We start from the raw sequence: 23087 nt of genomic DNA, 5'->3' as shown, positions 1-23087 counted from the left end.
CACCGCGGACACAGCGGAGCAGCACTGCGGTGTTCTACAGGAAGTGCAGCAGCAAACGCCTTTCAGCCATCAAGGCTTCTGCTTCCGACGAGTGGCCTTCTGTTCTGTGAGAGAAACTGTTTTGATCATTGTTCCAGATGAACTCCACTGTTCAGAGCACTCTGCTCTTTAAAGGACCTGTATCCTGCTTCTTTAGCTCGTCCAAACCCTAGAAATGACTCTAACATGGTAATAGTTTATTTTTGCCGCTAAGGAAAAGTCATTTGGTGTGAAATAAAAGATTTTCTGGGGCTAATTCTGAAACCCAGAAGAGAAAACGCTCTGTTTCACTGAAGTCCCGCCTCTCCCCCTGTGGACTTTGACTGACAGCTACTTCAACCAATCAGCGCTTCGTTAGCGTCTCTAAGGGTTAGCTTTAGCTCTTTAGCTCTAGCTTCTCTACACACAAAGACACGCGAAAACGTCTTTTCCTGTGAGAAACTCACCAAGCGCAGACCCTCCAGACCCTTCAGACCCTTCAGACCCTCCAGACCCTCCAGACCCTCCAGACCCTCCAGACCCTTCAGACCCTTCAGACCCTCCAGACCCTCCAGACCCTCCAGACCCTCCAGACCCTCCAGACCCTTCAGACCCTCCAGACCCTCCAGACCCTTCAGACCCTCCAGACCCTCCAGACCCTCCAGACCCTTCAGACCCTCCAGACCCTCCAGACCCTCCAGACCCTCCAGACCCTCCAGACCCTCCAGACCCTCCAGACCCTTCAGACCCTCCAGACCCTCCAGACCCTTCAGACCCTTCAGACTCTTGCTCCTGCTTGATTGTTGTTTTCAGACGATGGTTAAAGTTTATCTCCGTAATCGGAGATACAAAAAGTGGCAACGCTGATTGCCGAGGGCCTGGGGGAGGGAGGGGCGCTCAGGGGAGCCATCTTCTCCGTGTGACGTGAACATGGGAAACAGAGCGTTTTCACGGTGGGAGGGGCTGCCTCTCTGAGCAGCACAAACAGGAGGAAAGCTCAAACACACAGACACGGAGGAAAAAAACTCTTTGGGGTGTTTTTGGTGAGAACATAACTATATAACAAGGTTAAAACATATATGAAGTGAATTTTGCATGATACAGCCCCTTTAAAGAGCAGCTGACACAACTAATGTCTCCTTTTGGTTTCTCCTATCAGAAGAGGAAGAATCGGAAGAGTCATGGCTGCATTTGATTTGTAGGCAGGCAAAAACGTCTGACACCTCATCCCATGAAGACTGTGGAGAGGCTGATCCTGAACTCTCTGGTAGTCCTGGTCCTTCAGTCTCTGGTGGTCCTGGTTCTTCACAGCCTCGGAAACCAGCCCTGCTCACTCCTCATTCACATTTGGATTTGGAGCTGGGCTCAGTCTGGATAGGAGCCCATTACAAACTTCTTGCAGGGGGTGTCGGTTACTCCTTTGACTGACAGGTACTTCAGCCAATCAGCGCTTCAAAACAAATACATCATCAAAATGCGTTCGCTTCTCTAAGGATTAGCATCAGCTCATTAGCTCTAGCTTCTCTACACGCAAAGACAGGCGAAAACGTCTTTTCCTGTAAGACCCTCTCCAGGCCAGACTCTGGGTCTTGCTTGATTGTTGTAATTCTTGGTATTTTGGCTGTAACTTTACTGACTGCAGCTTTCAGACGATGGTTAAAGTTAAAGTCCATCTTCTCCGATACGCGCAGCGATAGCGTCACTTCCGGTTTAGTCACCGGAATTCGCCAAAAAAAAAATTGAAAACAAAAAGCGGCAACGCTGATTGGCTCGGCCGTTTCAGGACCGAGTGAAATCCCTTCTATGGGCTCCGACCCAGACTGAGACCAGCTCCAGAATCCAAACGGATGCGGAGTGGGCGGGGCTGGGTTACCAGGCAAGGTCCTTCAGTCTCCGGTGATCCTGGTCCTCCTCTCGTTGGTAGTCCTGGTCCTTCTCTCTCTGGTAGTCCTGGTCTTTCAGTCTCTGGTAGTCCTGGTCTTTCAGTCTCTGGTGGTCCTGGTCCTTCAGTCTCTGGTGGTCCTGGTCCTTCAGTCTCTGGTGGTCCTGGTCCTTCAGTCTCTGGTGGTCCTGGTCCTTCAGTCTCTGGTGGTCCTGGTCCACCTCCGTCCTCTGGGGAGCTCATGGTTGGACCGCTGTCTGTTGTCCTCTGCAGCAGGACGTCAGCGGACATGGAGACTCCTGAGTGTCAGTCACGTGACTGCAGCCATGCTACCAAGCAGCTGCAAACAGGAGCTGAATCATGAAACAGCTGCCACCTTTCACGGAGTAGACACAATGTTATCGTGTGTAATGTATATCCACTCCATACTCCATCATAACACTCAAATAAAGCAATGGGAAACCTGTAGTGATTTGTTTTTTCTGTCTTTGCAGCTTATTAGAAGTCATACCGGACTGTGCGTCAGGAGGCGGAACTACTGGGAACATGATACTCGGGATGCACCAGGCCTCCAGACACTTCAGCGTCTCAACAGGTGAACACCGACAGCTCACCTCAGGCACCGTCACACACACCGTCTTGTCTCCCAGCTGCAGGAACACGGCTGCGGGTCCGCCGGCTCCGTCGAGGGGAGCCGGGGCTGCGGGTCCTCCGGGGGTGACGGCTGCAGAGGTCGGAGCGGGTCCGGAGCTGAAGCTGAAGCCGAAGCTGCGGCTGTGGAGCCTGGACAGGCTGCTGCGGATCAGCGCCGAGTAGCACCTGTGGAAGCGGACCCACATGTAGACGTAGCACAGCGTGATGAACATGTTAGCCAGCGCGCAGGGAGAGGGTCATGGTGGCGGCCGCCGCTGGGTCACTCAGCCGCGGACTCTGGAAGGACCGAACACCGCTGCCTATGTTAGCTGTGATGCTAACATCGCTACAGTCAACAGACACTCCACAGCGCCCCCTGAGGACAGGAGGCCTCAGTGAAACCCTCAGTCAACAGACACTCCACAGCGCCCCCTGAGGACAGGAGGCCTCAGTGAAACCCTCAGTCAACAGACACTCCACAGCGCCCCCTGAGGACAGGAGGCCTCAATGAAACCCTCAGTCAACAGACACTCCACAGCGCCCCCTGAGGACAGGAGGCCTCAGTGAAACCCTCAGTCAACAGACACTCCACAGCGCCCCCTGAGGACAGGAGGCCTCAGTACAACTTTTTTCACATTTTTAAACATTTATTGTCAAAGAAATTACAATGAAATTCCCATGTTATACAGAGCAAGAGTATATAAACTATAACAGAATGTAGTCACACCTACTATATATTTATCTATAATAATACAAAGATGATAATAAAATGGAAATGATAGTCATTGCAAATAAAGGAAGGGCCACACGGTGGTGCAGTGGTTAGCGCTTGTGTCTCACAGCAAGAAGGTCGAGGGTTCAATACCGGCCGGGACTCAGGGCCTTTCTGTGTGGAGTTTGCATGTTCTCCCCGTGTGTGCGTGGGTTCCCTCCGGGTACTCCGGCTTCCTCCCACGGTCCAAAAACATGCACGTCAGGTTAATTGGTCACTCTAAAAATTGCCCCTAGGTATGAATGTGTGAGTGAATGGTTGTATGTCTGTGTATATATGTCAGCCCTGCGACAGACTGGCGACCTGTCCAGGGCATACCCCCGCCTTCGCCCATAGCAGCTGGGATCGGCTCCAGCCACCCGCGACCCCGAAAGGGACCAGCGGCAGAAAATTAATGAATGAATGCAAATAAAGGAAACAAAACAAACCAATAAAATGAAAACAGGTATAATAAAGATACAGGGAACCTAAACAAGGGTCTAAAGTAGCTTATACTCAGCTATAAGTAAACAAAACCTTTGAGCGTGGGCCTTTAAAACTTTTTTATGCATGTGTATAGCAGAGACATTTCATTTATGAGTGCATTTATTTATTTATTTATTTTTTTTTTTTTTTTTTGGGGGGGGGGGGTCCATAGGCATTTATGTATATAATTATGTTGTTCACAATATACAATCAATTTGCTTGTTTTTTTGTAATTAGTCCTGCTTGGATCATTTTAAAAAGAAATAAATCTATATTTATGGATTTGGAAGTCAACCAATTGTGTAAAGATTGCCATAGATTTTGAATTATTTGACAGGAATAGAATAAGTGTTCTGTTGTTTCTAAACTTGTGGTACATATATGACAATTTTCAACTACAAATTTAAATCTTTTGTAAATTAACTTGAGGGATAAATTTCATTCAACATTTTAAAATATGTCTATGTTTTGGAGGGATTGGGAATTTAAGGAATTTTGTTCTAATGGCAGATATATATGTACATATATATATATATATATATATATATATATATATATATATATATATATATATATATATATATACATATATACTTTTTTTAAGTTTTGAAGCTTTAGTATCCTTCTTGGTAATGAAGGGCACATTATTTTTACAAAATATTGTCTAAGAAATGTATTATTGCACCCTTTATGTAAGGATGCACATTGTCAGTGTATAAACGTAACTTAGTTGTTGGAATGTTATCAAGATTATTACCAATGAACAGAGTAGGTACTGTTGGGATGCTTTGTGTCACCTTAATGTAGTTTTTAATTGAGCAATTTAAATTATATTTAGTATTGAACTCATCCAATTTATTGTGTTTGTAAATAATCTTCCAGTAAAGCAGGACTTGATGGAAGGCTGATACTTTTACAGGTAATTTAGAAATGTGAAAAATTACATTTTAATAAAAATTCAGCAACTTCCAACCTACTAAAGACAAGTGAAGGTAATGAAAACCACAGCTCCTCACCATTCTTAATAAAAGATTGAAGCCATCTGATTTTTAAGACACCATTCATAATATCAAAATCTATTGCTTTGATGCTGCCATCTTCATAATTTTTCAGTAAATTTCCTTTTATTATGTAATGGTGCTTGTTTTTCCAGATAAAATTAAAATTGAGTTTGTTTATTTCTTTGATTGTTACGGGGCACGGATCTGAGGCTCAAGTGCGGGAAAGCAAGCAGAGGCAGGTTGCAGGCAAGGATGACGTTTATTTACAGAGATCTTGAGAGTAGCAGTTCCACTCCAACAGGAGTAATCCAACTGAAGAGCTTCAGAGTTTGCAGTGGAGCAGCAGAGGGGAGGAAGGTCCCCACAAGGCATCGAGCGGAGCGGTGGGCGGTCAGGGTGAGTCTTGAAAGCAGTCTGGAGAGGCTGGCTGAGATGTGGCGAAAAGACAGTCCGGCATCGAGTGGCACCACCCGCCAGGTTAAATAGGGGAAGACCAGGTGTAGGCGATCAGGCCACTCTGCCACAGGTGAGGCTCATCAGCTGATTGAACTGGCCCAGCCGCTCCGCCCACACACACCAAGACACGCCCACCTGAGGAACAGAAAGGGAGGGGGAAGGAGGAGAAACAGAGCAATGCTGCTCCTACATGATGGCTGAGGTGGAGGACATGACATTGATAATCTTAGGAGATATGGCTAAGGAGTATACAGGGCAGATCAGCCTGGATATGGATTCCATTTTTGTCAGCAGTGTTCTTCCAAATAATGTCAAATCTCTTTTTAGCCAAGTGTTAAGATTTTTCTTACATTTATCAACCGTTTTAAGAATACTATTTTTTTCATCTGACTCTTGAGATTTGGTCAACCAAATTCCAAGGTATCTAGTTTATTTTTCAACAGGTATATATTGTATAAAGAAGAATGGGAGCAGTCATGGATACTCTTAAGTTCACTTTTACAGAGGTTTAGGTGCAAACCTGAGGCTTTTGAGAATAATTCAACAGTATGTAAAGCCAGAGGAATTTGTTCTTTGTTCTTTAGAAAAAGTGCTGTGTCGTCGGCTAACTGGCTTATAATCAATTGTTGATAATTAATGTTCAATCCTTCAATGCTAGAGTTTTTTTTTTTTTTTTTTTTTTTTTTTTTTACAAGAATAGCCAGTAGTTCATTCAGTGCAATGAATAATAAAGGAGAAATGCTGCATTCCTGTCTTATGCCTCTTCCTATCTCAGACTAGGACATGTGACTTCCTGGACTGAAACATTAATATTTCTATGTAGCATAATAATCATATCTAAAAATTTGTGGCCCATATCAAAATGTTTAAGTGTTTCAAAAATAAATGCATGTTCCACTGAGTCAAACGCTTTGCAGAAGTCCAGGAACAGCAAAAAAACATCTTTCCTGATTAAGTGACTGCAGCTGATAAGATCAAGAACCAAGCGTATATTGTTATGGATAGATCGAAAGTTACGAATGTAACTACGGTTCTATGAATCCCTACTGACCACCAGAGGCGGTGCTTAAAGCACTGGAATGTTCCCTTCGTGCATGTGTAGTTCGAGTATGTATACCAACAAAGTCATTCGTGACCCCTGGGTGACCCAGGAACTGCATCAGTTCAGGGCTCCACCTACAATCGTCTCCTACGGAATCTTCTCGCGTGACCACGAGGATTCCGAGTGACAGAGTGCTCTGGCGGTCATCCGGGATTCATAGAACCGAAGTTACAGTCGTAACTTTCATTCTATTTCATCCCTACTAACCGCCAGAGGCGGTGCTTAAAGCACTGGAATGACGTATGCCAACTTGGTCACGAGGAATCCCAGAGACCAATCCCACTGAAAAGCCTCTGCAGGGCCCAGTACCAACCGCAGTGGATGCGGAGGCACAATGGCCAACCTGTAGGACCTGGAAAAGGTGTCAGGCATTGTCCCGACGGCGACAGCCCATAGCTCACCCAGGGGCACACACTTCAGGGTGACCCATGGCGTGGACACCGCCCAGGTGGAGTGGCAATGCACACCCTCGGGCGGAGGCCGCCCTGCGGCCTGATAGGAACGGCAAATGGTGTCCACAACCCAGTGGGACAGGCACTGCCTGGAAAGAGCAGAGCCCCAACTAGGGCCTCCGTAGTGGACAACAGGCTTGTCAGATGTCCGCACATCTGCCGCAGCAGCCATGTAGCTTCTCAGAGCTCCGACTGGACACAAGAGCTCTGGCCGGCGCGCCGCCCGCCCCATCCGGGTGCCACCGGAGGCATGCCGGGCGAATAGACAGAGCGCGGAGCCGCACGCTACGCTGTGGTAACGGCCAGCATAAACGCCGTCTTACGCAACACATACTGCAGCTCTGCTGCTGCCAGAGGTTCGAAGGAAGGCTGACACAAGCTCTCCAGCACCAGATATAGATCCGAGGTGGGTGCCCGCGGGCTCCACGGGGGGTGGGCCTCAGAGCCCCCCTGAGGAAAGCCCACACCAGAGTGTGGTCCCCAATCACGCCGCCTGCAACCATGCATGGCGGGCTGGCCCGCCGCCACAGACACCCCCAGGGTGAATGGGGACCGGGCTACGTCCAAAGATTGCAAAAGTCCAGGACCACGGGGGACCGGGCAGGGCACCGGGTCCTCCCCATGACTGTTGCACCACCGTGCAACCAACCTCCACCACTATCCTACAGCCGCCGGTAGAGGGTGCCCTAGTACCCGAGGTGGCTCACCCGACAGGCTCCGAACAGCTGTTCAGCAGCGAGTCGGGCCCCTCAGTCGCCAGGCGCAAGACAGAGACGGTGAGGACGGGGGTGCCCCACCTGGCCACCGTGCTGAGACAGCAGAACCCTCCTGCTGAGAAGGCGCCATGGTCTGCCACGGAACAACCGGCGGAGCAGAGGAAACCAAGCCGGCCAGTAGGGGGCCACCAGCAGCACTGTGTGTGTGTGTGTGTGTGTGTGTGCCCCTCTGACGCACTCTGATGGTCGTCGACCAAGGAGAGAGGCCAGCGGGAACGTCCACCAAAGGACTTGCGGCCAAGAGTGCGCGAGCGCTTAGTGGTCCAGAGGCCAGCGGCTCTCGGGGGGGTTAGGAGGAAAGTAGCCATCTCCTAAGCACCCCCCATTGCACATATCCCCCATGGAGGCACCACCCCCCTGGTGGAGGATTTCAACAGGAGAGGGAGTCCATCAGCGCGTTGAGGCCCCTGCAGGCACACGACCTGCAGGCAGGCCAGACAGGACGCCAACCATACACAACACCACTGGGAGGCCTGCCATCACCAGAAGGGCCTGCCCACGGAGCCCGGCTGATGCTACGCCCAGTAGGGGGATGGACCCCCTGGCGGGCACTGCTGCCACCGCCCGAAGCTGGCCCCGTAACACTACAAGCAGGGTCCGTAGAAGCCTAGGAAAAGGTGAAGCACAGCTGTCACCAGCTAGAGGTTCTGGGCCGACACCAGGAGTGCGGCTCGGTAGGACAAGACGGGGCCAGGGCAAGAAGCTGCGGGAAGGGAGCGCACGCCACCCGCACAGCCGATGCAAAGTCACCACGGCAGCAAAGTAGCGGAGCCACATCTGGGAGAGGGAGCGGCCACATGGCGGCCCCCACTCCCCTCCGTCTCACAAGCCGGTACCTGCTGGGAATGAGGCAGGGGGCGGAAACAGCCGAACCGACCCCCACAGTGTCGATCAGAGGGTCAGGAGACAAGGTCAGTGCAATATGCTGAAGAAGAGGGCATACGCCGCCTACCCAACCGACGCATGACGGCAAGGCCAACAACGGGCAGCTGCACTACGCTCAGGGGAGGGAACGGTGGCACAGCAGTGCCCTGTCCCTCCTGCCCCCTTGCCAGAGGCGCCCTGCTCCAAAGCAGGCACCAACAAGCCGGAAGAACACAACAATGCTTTCACTGGCAGCGCCCAAACCAACACTCATCGCGTGGCGACCGCCACCGCGGGGTCCTACCGCAGGGGAAGCAGCACATGCGGCCCATAACCAAGAGCCAGCCAACACTAGCCCTAACACAATCAGCAAAGATCATTCCGACAAGCCAAGCGAGGCATGCACGAACAGAGCTCCGTCCAGGAGGGGGACCAGCTGCTCAGCAGCCCCCTCCTCCATCAGCCCCCACAGCAGCGCAACCCACCAGAGCGGGGGTGCAGCGCAAATCACCGGGCTAGCAGCTCAGAGAGCCAACCAACCCAGGCGGAGTGCTTAGCAGCCGCCTGCACCGTCTGCCTGCCCCGCGGTGCCACCCGCCGGGAACGGCAATACAACGGCAGTGCAACAAGCTGGGGGAGGGGTGGACGCCGCCCGTACAGCGGACTCCTTGTGATCAAGCCCATGAAAGCTAGCTGAGGTCAGACGTGGGAGAGGGGACAGCCACGCAGCGGCAGCCTCGTTGCCGTGCTGTTGGAGCGGTACCAGGCCAGAAGAAACAGCAGCATACAAGAAGCACAGGGAGGAGGAGTGCGTCACCTGCACACCCAACCTCAATCACTGGCCAGCAAGCCAGCAGAGTCACATCCCAGAGAGGGAAGGCTGCCCCCGGCAGCCCCCCTCCATCAGCTGCCACTAGGTCCACCGCCAGGGGCGAGGGGGGGTGTGTGCAAACAGCACCCAGAAGGCAGTAGGACAACAACAATGCAGTAAGCTGAGGGAAGGCAGCCCACGCCGCTTGCACAGCAAATGCTAACCACCGGTCAGGGTCCCAGCTAAGGCCACATCGAGGAGAGGGAATGGCTGCCCAGCAGCGGGCTGGGCAGCGGGCAACGGGCCTCAAATAACAGAGACACACCCCTGGCCTGCACACTACAATAAAGACGCCAGAGAATGCTACGAGCGGAGAAGGAGCGCGGCGGCTCCCTCCGCCTGCTAGCGGTGGCGTCCCCCGTCGAAGCGGGGGTGCACGTGATACCCAGAGCATGTAGTAGCTGGGGTATGCGGGGGCAGTGCCTTCTGCCCGCAACACACATCACTGACTGGCTGCTCAGCTGAGACACATGCTAGCGGCCGCATGCTATCAGCGAGGCCACCGCAGTGGCAGCGGGAACGGCGGGCCCCGCCCGCCTGCTAGCAGCGGCGTCACCTGAGTGAGCAGCTGATATGTAACAATCAGAAAGAACGCAGCGGCCGGTGGAAGAGGAGGCTGATCCCCCGACACACAACACACCTCACTGACGAGCCGCCTAGCCGAGCTAGCGCCGAGCTAGCGCCAAGCTAGCGCCGTGCTCCGCGGCGGCGGGGGCACCCCGCACACTGCAGTGCCGCGCTCATCGGCGCAATCAGAAGCCGAGCCAGCGGTCTCGGCGAGCCCCGCACAGCGGGGGGCTCAATGCGGCTCCACAACAGTCAGAAGAACAACATCACACCAACCAAATCGCTTCCTGAAGTCGGGCCAGGAACGAGCAGGAGCAGCGTCCCTGCGCCCCAAGTTACTACCGACCACACCGCAACGGCCGCGGTCGTCATGTAAACAAGCCCGGGGGGAGCAGCCGCTCCCCCCATCACTCACCATGAGGAATAGTAAATCCAGCAACCTTACCGTCTGCCGGAGGTATGAATGAATCTCTCACCACAGGCGTCGCGCAGCGCCGCAGAATCAGATGAACACGTCACAGCAGCTCCGACCTCGAAGGTCACAAGGCTCCCAGCGACGGTGCATCACGACGCCGTACAGGCTCGTCCCGTCAGGTGTACACGAACTGAACGCGAGATGAAAAATAGGAGACGATTGTGGGTGGAGCCCTGAACTTATACAGTTCCTGGGTCACCCAGGGGTCATGAGTGACTTTGTTGGTATACATACTCGAACTACGCATGTGCGAAGGGAACATTCCAGTGCCTTAAGCACCGCCTCTGGCGGTCAGTAGGGATGAAATAGAACTCTCTTCATGTGATAGTTTGTATCAGTTCGACAAAAATGACCATTTTCAGAAGAGAAAACTTTGTTGTGGATGTAAAGTATCATTTTATATGAGAATTGGGGGGGTTGCACATTTTATTAGTGTGTGTATTTCATGGTTAGACAAATAAAAGAATTTTCTTACAGTGCATCTGTGGGTCCTGTGTATGAAAACAGTATTTGTTATAACATAGTATGTACAGTGCCTTGAAAAAGTATTCACCTCCTTTGAATTCTTTGCCCTTTTTCTTAAATTTCATACTTTAAACATAATGTTATAAATTTGGCATATTTTGTGAGGAACCAACATCAAATGGGACACAACTGTGAAGTGAAATGAAATTTGTACAATATTTATTTTTTTTTTTTTTTTAGAAATAAAAAATTGGAAAGTGGGACGTGCAATATTATTCACCCCCTTTTCTCATAGTGGCTTCAGAAGTTGTCTGATTGTTTTCTCAATTATCAAATGTCGAGCTAATGACTAAATAGTCTATCTGAGTGCAATCAAATCTTAGAACAGATGTAGCTGGTCTGTAATGGTCCCAATGATCTGTAAGAGAAACAAATGCTACGCTCTTCTCTGTGCCACAAAATCAGTCCTTCTGGCTGGTTTTGTTGCAATGTATTGCAAGAAAACAGCAGCGAGACTTTGTTGGGAACAGCTGTTTGTCTGTGGTGATGTGCCTGCCTGGACTGTAGGACCAAATGCAGTTTGGAACAAAGAAACTCCAAACATTGGAGATTGTGGGAAACCTGTCAGTCTCAACTGGGTCCCAGTCAAACCCTGGAGTTACATCACAATTTGTGATGGTTAAAAAAGTTAATTGTGTTTGGAAAAAATCTTCTCTGCCAAACTCAGGAGGAAATCTCAAAGTAGTTCCTGGCTCTTTTCAAGCCTCCCCCTCCCCCTCAGAGGTATGCATGAACCAACTAGCTGGAAGGTTTCGGCTGCATTTACAAATGAAAAGAAGGGTTACACATTTGAGTTACACATTTAAAATCGGGGACCATTTTGGCCCCTCTGGGTTTCCTAGGTAGGCCAGAAAATCCTGGTATTCCTAGTGTCAAATGTTCTGTTGTACATGGACAATTTGGACTCTTCGTCATCCAGTATTGTAATCATTCTTCCTTTGGCTAAACACCATATTCATTGCTGCAAATGGAGAGAAAATACCCCCTCTTTCTTATGTTTTCTAAACAATTTCAAATTGTATTATAGCTCCCTGAAGACACTCACAGACTGGAAAATGCTCAGATCATCAGTTGTCAGATATCCAGAAATGTACTTATTTAATATGTATGCTCCCACCTTAAACTTTTTCTGTTCCTCTTTTCTGTTATTGTATGTTCTTTCTTCGTGCTGTGACGCCCCCTAGCTTTTTGTTCTTGTTCATTGTCCTCTACAAGAGGTTGTATTAATAATTTAAAAAAAAAACACTCAAGTGATAAAGCCATTAAAAAAGATATAATAATAAAATTCCATTTCCTGCAGGTCTCTCGGTCTACGTGCTTCATATCTATCTACATGCTTAGGTCTACGATTCTAAGTGATTGACGACTGTGATCACGTGTTTACGGCAACGTATAACGTCATTACGTCATTCCGGCAGTGGCCGTGCAGCATGCTGCTGCGGTGGACAGGCCCTGCCCTCTCTGCACGCGCGTCTGTCTGGCTCTCCAGGAGGAAGCTGTCCGTCGTTCCTCCGGTTGTCCACGGCCGTGCCGCGCTGCAGCGCTCGTCAGGGAGTCCCGGTCCGGAGTGGCGGCGGTGGAGGCGCAGCGGCAGCGGGATGTGTTCCCCGGAGCTGTCCCACCGGATGGTGTGGGTGGACCTGGAGGTAAGCCCGGCCGGTGTTCCACATCAAGCTGTGACCGTGTTGACCGGTGACCGGATGCCTCTCGCGTCCGTTGTTACTGCTCGCGACAGCAGATGTTGAGAAGCCGACTGAAGCCTGTAGCTGTCCTGGTGACGCCGCTCCACAAGATTTACGATAAAGTTTCAAACCGTGATACCTTTTGTGACAGTTTATCCTTATTCCATGAACTTTTGTCAGGTTGTGACTGTCACCCAGCTGCTTCTTCTTCTGTGGTGTTTAACGGCGGATGGCACCATTTCAACAGGCGCATTAGCGCCTCCTATCGCTATACAGTGGGATCAAAGAACAATCTAAATTCTATTTAACCCCGTTAAAACAAGGTATGGGATTAATGCATTCCGACTATATACCACACTATTCATGGGAAACTGAATGAAAAATGAATTCCTTCTTTACTTAATTCCTCTTTAAAAATGGACCTCTTACTACTGTAATGAGAGCAATCAAACAAAACATGCAAAACAGTTTCTGGAGAATTATTATTACATTTCTCACAATACCCAGTCATGTGCTTTCCAATTAGATGCAGAGTACTATTTAAATAGGTGTGACCCAACATTATTCGATTGACTACTGCTTGCTCTTTTCTTGCTCTTCCTATGCGCCGAACTGATTTTAACACACTGTTGATAATAGTGAATAGAAGTCTTCCCCCAGTTTCTGTCCTCCATCTCATTTGCCATTGTTCCATAACCCTGGACCGTATCAGTGATTTCCCCTCACTCTCAGACGGAGATAAATTTACATCAATGCTATTCCTAAGAAGAGCGCCCTTTGCCACCCTATCTGCTGATTCATTTCCGATGAAGCCCATCTGACCTGGAACCCACATGAATGTCACAGACATCCCCTGCTGAACAAGCAAAGTATATAACTGTAGAGCTTCAAACAAAATGTCTTGCCTTGCAGATTTCTTAGAACTCAGGCTTTTTAGGACTGACACGGAGTCTGAACATATTCAGACAGGCAGTTCGTCTGGCTTTGCTAGCCCATTTTAAAGCTTTCACAATAGCTAATAACTCAACAGTATATACAGACAAATAGTGTGTAACTCTGGAGCCCTCTGAATATTTAAACTCAGGAACAACTACCCCAGCTGCTTCTGCTGCGTGCGCTCATATGAGCATGATTGAAACAGTAGCAACGGGTCCTGACACGTCACCGAGGGGGCGGGGCTACACCTCGGTCACATCTTGACATGAAGGGTGCAGACAGACAGTCACAAGCCATCATAAGCTGGTATTATTGGCCCGGCATGGCTACAGTACTCATGTACATACTTACTCTTTCAATAATCACTGCGATCCATATCTATTGTCATTGCTTTAATTATTGAGCATTGTTTATAGCTGCGACGCTAGCTAGCTTCAAGATCCCGTGACGCCACTGAGGAGGCGGGGCTACACCTTGGTCACATCTTGACATGGTGTGTGCAGACAGTCACATCTGCCCTGCAGCTGGATCAGCCTGTCACTGCTGTCAGTGTGGTGATCTGTTAGATAAGTGGTTCTCAGACTGATCTCTGTCATGTGCCCCCTGTGACCAACTCATTCAATCACCCCCTGATTAGTCCTGAGCATTATTGGTTAAACTCAAGAGATACATAATACAGCACTACGTCATCAGTTTCTGATTTATTAGATTTTATAACAATGCAAAATACAAGACTGACAAAATTAAAAAAGAAAAAAAACTGAAATATGAGTATATACAATTGAGGACTGGAAAGAAACCGGACTGTGGCTATAACTTTTTATTTTTTTATTTTCACATTTAATCAAAGCTGTCACCTTCCCAGTCCTCTCCTTTGGCTTGAATCCAGCGCTGCAGCCGGGATTTCCATTGCTCAGAACAGTCAGCATGCTGCTGTGTAATGGACCCTTTAAGAGCTTCTTTCGATTGTTTTTTCACCTCTTCCACGTCATCAAAGCTCCGCCCCTTCAGTTCCGTGTTCATTCTTGGGAAGACAGAAGTCTCACGGGGCTAAATGGAGGGGATACGGCGGATGGAGCAGCAGGGCCATGCCGTTTTTCACCAGGAACTGTTTTACCGCAGAGCCCTGTGGGTAAAACAGCCCCCCCTCTCCCACAGCGCCGCCGCTTCAGCCTGACCGCCTCCCGGAGCGCCGCAGCAGGGAGGATCTTCCAGACAGCCTCCATCGTCCTCCAGCTGCCTTTCAGCTCCTGGACATGTCCACCCAGCCTGGTTCTGCTCCTGGTTCAGAGGCGCCGGAGCATTCTGGGATTTTTCAAAGAAGGGAGGGACTGTAGTAACATAAACACTGGCTGTGAGCTGCCTGTGTGTCTTTGGGAGGTGAAATGTTTCACAGTTATGCTTAAGGCTATGCTATAGCCACATATAACGGCCACAAGTCTGAAATCTTTCTTGGTTTTTTTTTTATAACCACAGTCTGGTTTCTTTTGGGTCCCCCCTCGTGTAGTCCAGTCCAGTCGTGTGTGAGGTTCTCCAACACAGCGCCAGTGGCACCATTTGCTGCAGTTTGAGCATTCAGCCTCAGGAGAGACATGCATATAGTTAGAGTCATGCATTTCAAATAGTTAGAATCAAATTTACACGCCCAGTCAGCCGTAGGACCCCTTACGCCGTGTTTCCACCGGACGCGACGCAAATTCTTCGTGCGATGAGCTTACATACAGTCAATGTAATGATGCAATTGTTGCTCAATCTTGAGCGGCCGGCGGCGAACGTTTCCAACGAAAGATTCACGCACCCGTCGACATGCACTGCCACCTGCCGCCGCCCGCCGCCCGCCAACTGCCGCTTCACTGCTCGTCGCTTGTCGCTCGAGTTGAAATAATTGAACTTTTCAAGCGAATTGGCGCCAGGACAGCCTATCAGCGTGGAGGTCTTCTCGGACGTGCTGACGTAGGGCAGCAGGGCTCCGACCACCAAAACAGTTGGCGTGATGCCAAGGCGAGCAGCGTACCGCTTCTGGTGGAAACACGACGTCAGCCTGAAGCAGCGCTGGAACCGGCCGTGGTCCGGGCGCAGCTCCTGCAGAAGACGGTGGAACTCGCCGAGCTCAGACCGCCTCCAGGGGGCAGCATGCATCCATGCCGACGCCTCGGCTGCAGCCGGATCTGACTCCTCCATGCCGAATACAGAACAGCGATGGTGGCAGGCGGAGCATCTCAATCTCAGTCTTTATGGAACGTTCTTCAGGCTTTGGGTCGTTTCTCTTCAGATGACAGCTACTAGTTGTCCTCATCAACACCAAAGGCTGGATCGAACATCATCACACTGACAGCAGTCACAGGCTGATCCAGCTTCAGGGCAGATGTGACTGGCTGCACACACACACCATGTCAAGATGTGACCGAGGTGTAGCCCCGCCCCATCAGTGATGTCACGGGATCCCGATGCGAGCTAGCTTTGCAGCTACAAAGAATGCCTAAACTGCTCAATAATTAAAGGAGGGGTATTATGCAGAATCCACTTTTTTGAGCTTTCTATAGTGTGATTTCCCTGTTAAAAAGATGCATGGAGTTGTTTCCTGAACCATTCACGCATATTTGAGCAATCCCTGAATCTCCCGCTGGCAGCCATGTGGAGTGCTGAAACGCTTAGTGCTGCACAGCTCCACCCATAATGCACAGCTCCGCCTGCAATACACAGCTCTGCCCCGGCTCTGACCTGCGCAGCTCCTCCTGCACAGCTCGCGCACGGGGGAAATACACTGCAAATAGCCGAGATGGAGCTGTGAGGGGGGCGTGTCTCTAAGCTGAGGAGATTCTTAAAGAGACAGGGACCCATTTCCAGTGGTTTGAGGCAGCCTGATGCAGAGGAACATTTCATTTAGGTTGTTTTTGACAAATGCCTCTTTCACCATCCAATTTTGGGCAAAGCTGTTGCTCGACTGTGCTGTAGATTGATACTAATTGATACTAAAAACACCTAATAACCCTCCCCCCCTTTAAAGCTATGACAAAAGATATGAGTCACAGTAATGTTTATTGAAAGAGGCAGTATGGACATGAATACTGTAGCCATGCCAGGCCAATAATACCAGCTTATGATGGCTTGTGACCGTCTGTCTACCCAAATGCTGCATAAAATCATCAAGTAATAACACTGATCTTACCCGATACAAAGGGGAGATCACACACTCTCATGTGCTTTATGCTGGATTCCTGTACATCAACTCTTGAAATCCTCGTTAGCCAGCCAGCCCTCTTCTCTGTGATACTTCTCGAGTCTGCTCTCCTTGGTGCGTGACAACAGTCGGTATTCGAAAGAAAGAACGACCCACATCGCGGTCTGACCGCATCCCACAACCAACAACAGCACAGAAGTTCACCATCGTCAGTCTGGACTAATCTAGTCCTGGCCGATGATGTGTACCGGTCCGGAAAATCTGTTGAGTCCGCCTGAAACCACAGTGTGACCCCGCCGGGATGTCCTCCAACATGGCGATCGCTGCGGAAAGTCACGTGACCGGGACGTCATATGGGAACACCCTATTGCTGAGCTTGGTGTTTAGATCGGAAAAGCAAAGGATTAAATCCTCTGTAACTCTGTGTGAAGCGTTCTGATTGGACGGGACGGCCATGACAAAGTGACGTCTACCAAGTGAACAAAGCTAATAAATGATAAGCGCTAATAAGTGAAGTTAATAATTGGGATTTGGAATAAACCAATTCCAAATTAAAAACATCATGCCACCACACTGATGGTATCCATTTGTTGTGAGGCTTCCGTTAACACCGCGGACTGCCATCTGGGAATGCTGCATCCTCACGGCGAGGGCTGCAACAGTGAATCCACAAAACTGATAAAAATGGATTGTTCCCAAACTGGCAACCTGCGTGAGGATTTGGGGGGGGGGGGGGGGGGGGGGGGGGGGGGGGGCAAGAGGTGATGTTACTGATTAATCTTTGTATAATTACTCTGGGCGAGCCAATAATAAAACTGCCGTCACATGATTCACCAATGATTTCTGCTTCTGCTCAGTGAGCAGCAGTCAGGGCCGCCTCTGGGGTTTTGAGCAGGGGAGGGCGGGGCTTAGCTATGATGCTGGTTTCAAAAAGAGCCCCGGTCTCATTGGAACCCATTCAAAAAAGCTGGTTTTCGTAGTGCAAATAAACATTTAAAGCGCCCGGTTTCAGAACAGGTTCTGCTCTCTCTCTATTTTCATCAACCGTGCTGCTTCACCACACTCTGATTTTCACTTCAATCATCTGTTGATTTTATGTTCCCAGTTAAAGTAGGGATGGGAATTGTTAAGAATTTAGCGATTCCAATTCCATTATCAATACTGCTCATCGGTACGATTCCTTATCAATTCTCTTATCGATTCTCATTGAGTGAGAAATGAAACAATACCAATGGGGTGTTTGCATTAACTCTTTAATATCTTCATCCTGAACAGAAGAAAAAAATATCCATGTCATGAGAGCTTTGCAGCTGCCAGTTGCCCCAGTTTCATCTTTTGGTGTGAAATCCAGCCGAACTCTGGAGCTTCTTCCTGACGCCAGGCTGGAAAACTCAGAACCAGGTTCCACCGCCTCCCACTGGATGCCCCTGTCTGGTCCAGCTCTGCAGCTCTGTCACTCACAGTCTCTGTGTGTCTGCTGTCAGCTGATGGAGGTTGCCAGATCTGCCCCAAATATAATATTAAAACTGTCCAACAATATAAAGCAGTCCAGACCTCCATCTCTGTAGAGAATGCTTGTTAAAACCGTAAAAACCGGATTTGCATTTGAAAAAAAACAGGTCACAAACACATAGCCAGTCCATCAACCCACCTCGGGTTCAACAGAAGCTTGATTGTGCAGAAACCCGCCCAATCTGGCAACACAGCTGCTCCGGTCATGGAGCTTTGATTTGTGTAATTTTGGTGTTGTTTGACTTTCCTACTAGGGCTGGGTATCGATTTGAATTTCCGAAAACGATTCGATTCGATTCACAAGGGCTGAATTTGATTCGATTCTTTGACGATTTTTTTTTTTTGTTTTTTCAGTTAAAGCTGGTGTCCGGAGTTTCTCTTCGTTTCCAACGTATGAATCATTTTTCAACAGAGCTTCAATGTGTCAGTCTGGTTCCATACTACAATATAATATCAGCATAAAGCAATATAAACATTTATTTATGAGCCCCGCCTTCGTCTCATAGACCCCCATGTTATCCGAAAAAGCGCCGGTCAGCGTCAGCCAATAGATTTCGAGCTTCCGCATTCTCGTGTTGTCAATCAAAGTGTGGAGCAGCCAGAGAGCACGGCCGCTCGCCCAGAGGGAGGGCGGAACCTCCAGACATTGGATTAAAAAAAAAAACCTCTCTCTTTGAAAGAGAGGTTTTTTTTAATCCGCCCTCCCTCTGCTTTAGTGACCTACCAAGCCACGCCCCTTTAATTTAATACGCGCGTTACCTGTGGGGTCAAAATGAAATCCGAAGTATTTCCAGACATCTGCCTCTTAAGTTTTTTGTTGGTGCTTCATACCTGCCAACTTTGGTGAAACTTTTAGAGTACAACTTAGCTAGCTTAGCACGCGCGCGCACACACACAAGCGCACACGCACACATACACACAGCTCGCGCTCATGTCGACAGGAAAAAAAACTTTCGGCGCTTATTTCCCCGTTATGACATCGTATTTTCAACGTGAAAGTAACGTTGTTAACAGTACATATTTGCCAAAAGACACACGTACACTCACACGTGCACACACACACACACACACACACACACACACACCATTTTAGCGTTTTAGTCGCCAGCTGCTGTGGGTGGGGGGAGGGGCCACGGAGAGCGGGAAGAGAGGAGGAGGCGGAGGACAGGAGGGAGCGGCAGACCCGCTATTCTCCGCTACTCAGTGCTGATTGGTTGAAACTGCTGCACCGTGTGGTCAACATGAGTACTGCACGTCCACATTTCTACCAGCGCTCACAGACGTCTGCAGCTTTTTGCGTAGTTTAATGAGACGGAGCGTACCGGCGGATTTTGATGCTACGCAAAATGCGTCCAGGTTGGCAGGTCCGGTGCTTTCAGCGCCTCCGCCATGATGTTTTGTACTGCTATTCACTAGTCGCGCGAGATCTCGTGTCATACAAGAAGTCACATGACGCTGTGGGGGAAAAAGACGCATTAAATAGATCGATTCAAGAGTTTTATGAATCGATATAGGGCTATTAAAAGGAGAATCGATTCAAAATCGATTAATCGATTTTGTAAACCCAGCCCTATTTCCTACAATGAGTAAGTACAACATTGTTCATTCTTCTAATGCAGGTAATGATCAGATCGCGTTGTTTGTCATATATTCTGCCAGAAGAATTACAAAAAATAATGTGAAGGCAAAAACACGACACAGATTTTATTTTGAAATCACAGATTTTGAAACACGTGTCTGCATCTGGCACCGGCTTGGTTCTGTTTAGACTGAAGCAGCAGCTCCGGACTGAGGAAAAATAGGATCCTTGCTGAAAGTTTCACGGCTCCGTAGCGGCGCCAGAGCGGACCGCAGCCGGGGCTGCTGGGAGTCCGTGCGTCGTCACGCACACAGCGGAACTGATACGCGGAATTGTTCAGGAGACAGCAAAATAGTTCCTTGGAATCGAGACATGAGGAACCGGTTCTACAAAACAACCTGTTCTCGATTCCCATCCCTAAGTTAAAGTTGAACATAAATGGCGCTAGCACATCGCCTCCTCTGTCACGGGACAGGCTGGACCAATCACGTTGGCATCCGGTTTCAAATGTTTAATATGGAGACGTCCTGCTGGACTCGCTGAAGTCTTCAGAAGGCTATTTCAGAATGCTGTGCAGAAAAGCTGTAATACCAGGGAAATTCCAGCAGGGGCGACAATATTGGTTTCAAAAAAGTTTAGCACTTTAAAAAAAAAAATAATTTTTTTTTTTTTTCTGTGAAAAGAAGTTCACGCTCATGCTTAGGCCCTGCATGGATGGAAAACCTTTCACAATGCATCTGTGTTGTTTTGTGACTGTTACGTAGAAAAGGCTGCCCAGTCAGATATTTGTCGCTTTAGTTTTCTTAAAAGTAAAGTGTAAATGTTGCCTCTTGTGACCAGAGTGTGTCGTCACACCCCTACATTATACAGAACAGAGGTGTGCAGTGACACAACTCCAGGTAAACATGGCTGATCTCCCGGTGAATGATGGCGTCCATCCGTCCATGTGCTCTTGGTTTCCCAGATGACAGGTCTGGACATCGACAAGGACCAGATCATTGAAATGGCGTGCATCATCACCGACGCCGACCTGAACGTCGTGGCCGAGGTAACGGCAGCTGAAGTGAGCCAGTGCGTCTCTTCACCAAACTGTCTTCTGAATGGAACTGATGTGTCGGCCACCAGGGACCCAATCTGATCATCAAACAGCCGGACGAGCTGCTGGACGGCATGTCGGACTGGTGTCAGGAGCATCATGGGCAGGCAAGACCGACTCTGTGTGTGTGTGTGTGTGTGTGTGTGTGTGTGTCTGTGTGTGTGTGTCTGTGTGTGTCTGTGTGTGTGTCTGTGTGTGTGTCTGTGTGTGTCTGTGTGTGTCTGTGTGTGTGTGTGTGTGTGTGTGTGTGTGTGTGTGTCTGTGTGTGTGTGGTGTGTGTGTGTCTGTGTGTGTCTGTGTGTGTCTGTGTGTCTGTGTGTGTGTGTGTGTGTCTGTGTGTGTCTGTGTGTGTGTGTGTGTGTCTGTGTGTGTGTGTGTGTCTGTGTGTGTCTGTGTGTGTGTCTGTGTGTGTCTGTGTGTGTCTGTGTGTGTCTGTGTGTGTCTGTGTCTGTGTGAGAAAAATTATACTTGGAGTAAAAAAAACTTTTTCAAGAAAAAACGAAGTAACAGCGTCTGGTATGAATCATTTCTTGTTGATAAAGATGCGCGGCGCTGACATGGCGACATGTGAAAGCAGATGTAAATGTGATTGGTCCAGAATGTTTCCTGGTATTACAGCTTTCCTGCACTTATGCATTATCTTCATGTTTTACCGGAGGAGGTTGGTGCTCGGCGTGAACTGAGCTCATGCACTCAGACTGAAGTTTTTAAGAGAGCAGAGTAGTGAAGTACCCTGTTGCTGCATGTTCCAGCTCTCCCCCTGCTTCAACACACCAAGCCCAGCCCTGAGCCTGTTAACACGTTGGATACATGTAGGTTACATCGATGCCAATCCATTAGAATACTTAATCGCGACTATTTGCATGATTGTCCACAGCTAACTCTCGATTAATTGCAAATTAATCTCACTTTTTAAATCTACTCTAAATGTACATTAAACAGGAAAATTTCAAGTTCTTAAAGGTTGTATCGAGGATTTTCCATGGAGAGGGAAATCCAGTGGCAGTTAGTCCTTTTTGAAGTGCTGCCATGTGACCCACACCCCTCCTCCTGCTCTCTGCGGAGGAACGCCTCCTCCGAATGGTGCGTTCACACCGGACGTGTTGCAAGCGTCACGGGCGTCACTGACGCCTCAAACTTGACGCATGCAAAGTGTGGAATTCGACGCGTGTTCATCTACACACGGCGCTTGCAACGATTCTCGCGATGCGAGGCAGCTCATTGACGGGAGTGGGAGGAGCTTCTGTGTCCTGTCTTCATGTTGACAGTGGTGGATCCCATCGAGACACTGGCTCGGCTTTATTTAATAAAGAAAGCCAGAAAATGGCGTCATCAGGCGCCTGCGCGATGTTTTTGAGTTCATCCCATCCTGCAGCGGCGTTCGCAATTTGGCGAATTTCACCATTTGCTCCAGGACAGGCCCGGCCTTAACCAATCCGGCGCCCTAGGCAAGATTTTAGGGGGCGCCCCCTTGCATTGCCAGCGTATACTGTACACTAACAAGAAACTTGATAGATTTGTCTTTGATAATTGTTTTATTTGAAGGAAGATAATTCCCAATCAGCATAGTCAACAAGATAATAAATTATAGATAAATATATGCAAATTAAATGAATATATGAAATACAATATGAATACCTAACATGAAGTATAAATGGTACAGAAAATCAAACATCAAGCTTCTTTCAGCAGAAGCCACTGGACCAGGAGGAGAGGCAGAGATTCTCAGAGCAGCCCACATGCTGGGGTGGAGTTCTGCCAGCTTCTTCTTATGAAGGTGTAGCTGAGGTGGAGGCACCAGGAGGAGCGCTTGATTCTGAGGTGGAGGCACCAGGAGGAGCGCTTGATTCTGAGGTGGAGGCACCAGGAGGAGCGCTTGATTCTGAGGTGGAGGCACCAGGAGGAGCGCTTGATTCTGAGGTGGAGGCACCAGGAGGAGCGCTTGATTCTGAGGTGGAGGCACCAGGAGGAGCGCTTGATTCTGAGGGGGAGGCACCAGGAGGAGCGCTTGATTCTGAGGTGAAGGCACCAGGAGGAGCGCTTGATTCTGAGGTGGAGGCACCAGGAGGAGCGCTTGATTCTGAGGTGGAGGCACCAGGAGGAGCGCTTGATTCTGAGGTGAAGGCACCAGGAGGAGCGCTTGATTCTGAGGTGGAGGCACCAGGAGGAGCGCTTGATTCTGAGGGGGAGGCACCAGGAGGAGCGCTTGATTCTGAGGTGGAGGCACCAGGAGGAGCGCTTG

General features: G+C 49.3%; 2 protein-coding genes across 8 annotated transcripts in view; one reads left to right on the top strand and one right to left on the bottom strand.

The window, feature by feature from the left end:
• Positions 1-10456, bottom strand: part of hlcs (holocarboxylase synthetase (biotin-(proprionyl-CoA-carboxylase (ATP-hydrolysing)) ligase)) — a 50563-nt gene extending 40107 nt beyond the window's left edge. For 2 of the 7 annotated variants that reach the window (XM_030100941.1, XM_030100944.1), the window contains exons 1-2: positions 2515-3512; positions 1892-2167 (exon numbers count right to left, since the gene is read on the bottom strand). In XM_030100941.1, coding sequence (XP_029956801.1) covers positions 1892-2167; positions 2515-2766 — 528 coding nt within the window. In that variant the 5' untranslated portion in view covers positions 2767-3512. Of the gene's footprint in view, positions 1-1241; positions 1463-1891; positions 2168-2514; positions 3513-10335 lie in introns of those variants that run through there. The other 5 variants (XM_030100945.1, XM_030100940.1, XM_030100942.1 and 2 more) reach the window with 5 other exon arrangements.
• Positions 10457-12282: 1826 nt separating this feature from the next.
• Positions 12283-23087, top strand: part of smfn (small fragment nuclease) — a 30851-nt gene continuing 20046 nt past the window's right edge. The window contains exons 1-3 of the mRNA XM_030101727.1: positions 12283-12505; positions 20714-20797; positions 20875-20952. Of these exons, the coding sequence (XP_029957587.1) occupies positions 12290-12505; positions 20714-20797; positions 20875-20952 (378 nt within the window). The 5' untranslated portion in view covers positions 12283-12289. The remainder of the gene's footprint in view (positions 12506-20713; positions 20798-20874; positions 20953-23087) is intronic.

The sequence above is a fragment of the Salarias fasciatus genome, chromosome 10, assembly GCF_902148845.1.
Source record: "Salarias fasciatus chromosome 10, fSalaFa1.1, whole genome shotgun sequence".
Classification (NCBI taxonomy): domain Eukaryota; kingdom Metazoa; phylum Chordata; class Actinopteri; order Blenniiformes; family Blenniidae; genus Salarias; species Salarias fasciatus.
The sequence above is the reverse complement of the archived record's forward strand: the minus strand, read 5'-3'. Positions and strand labels throughout refer to the sequence as shown.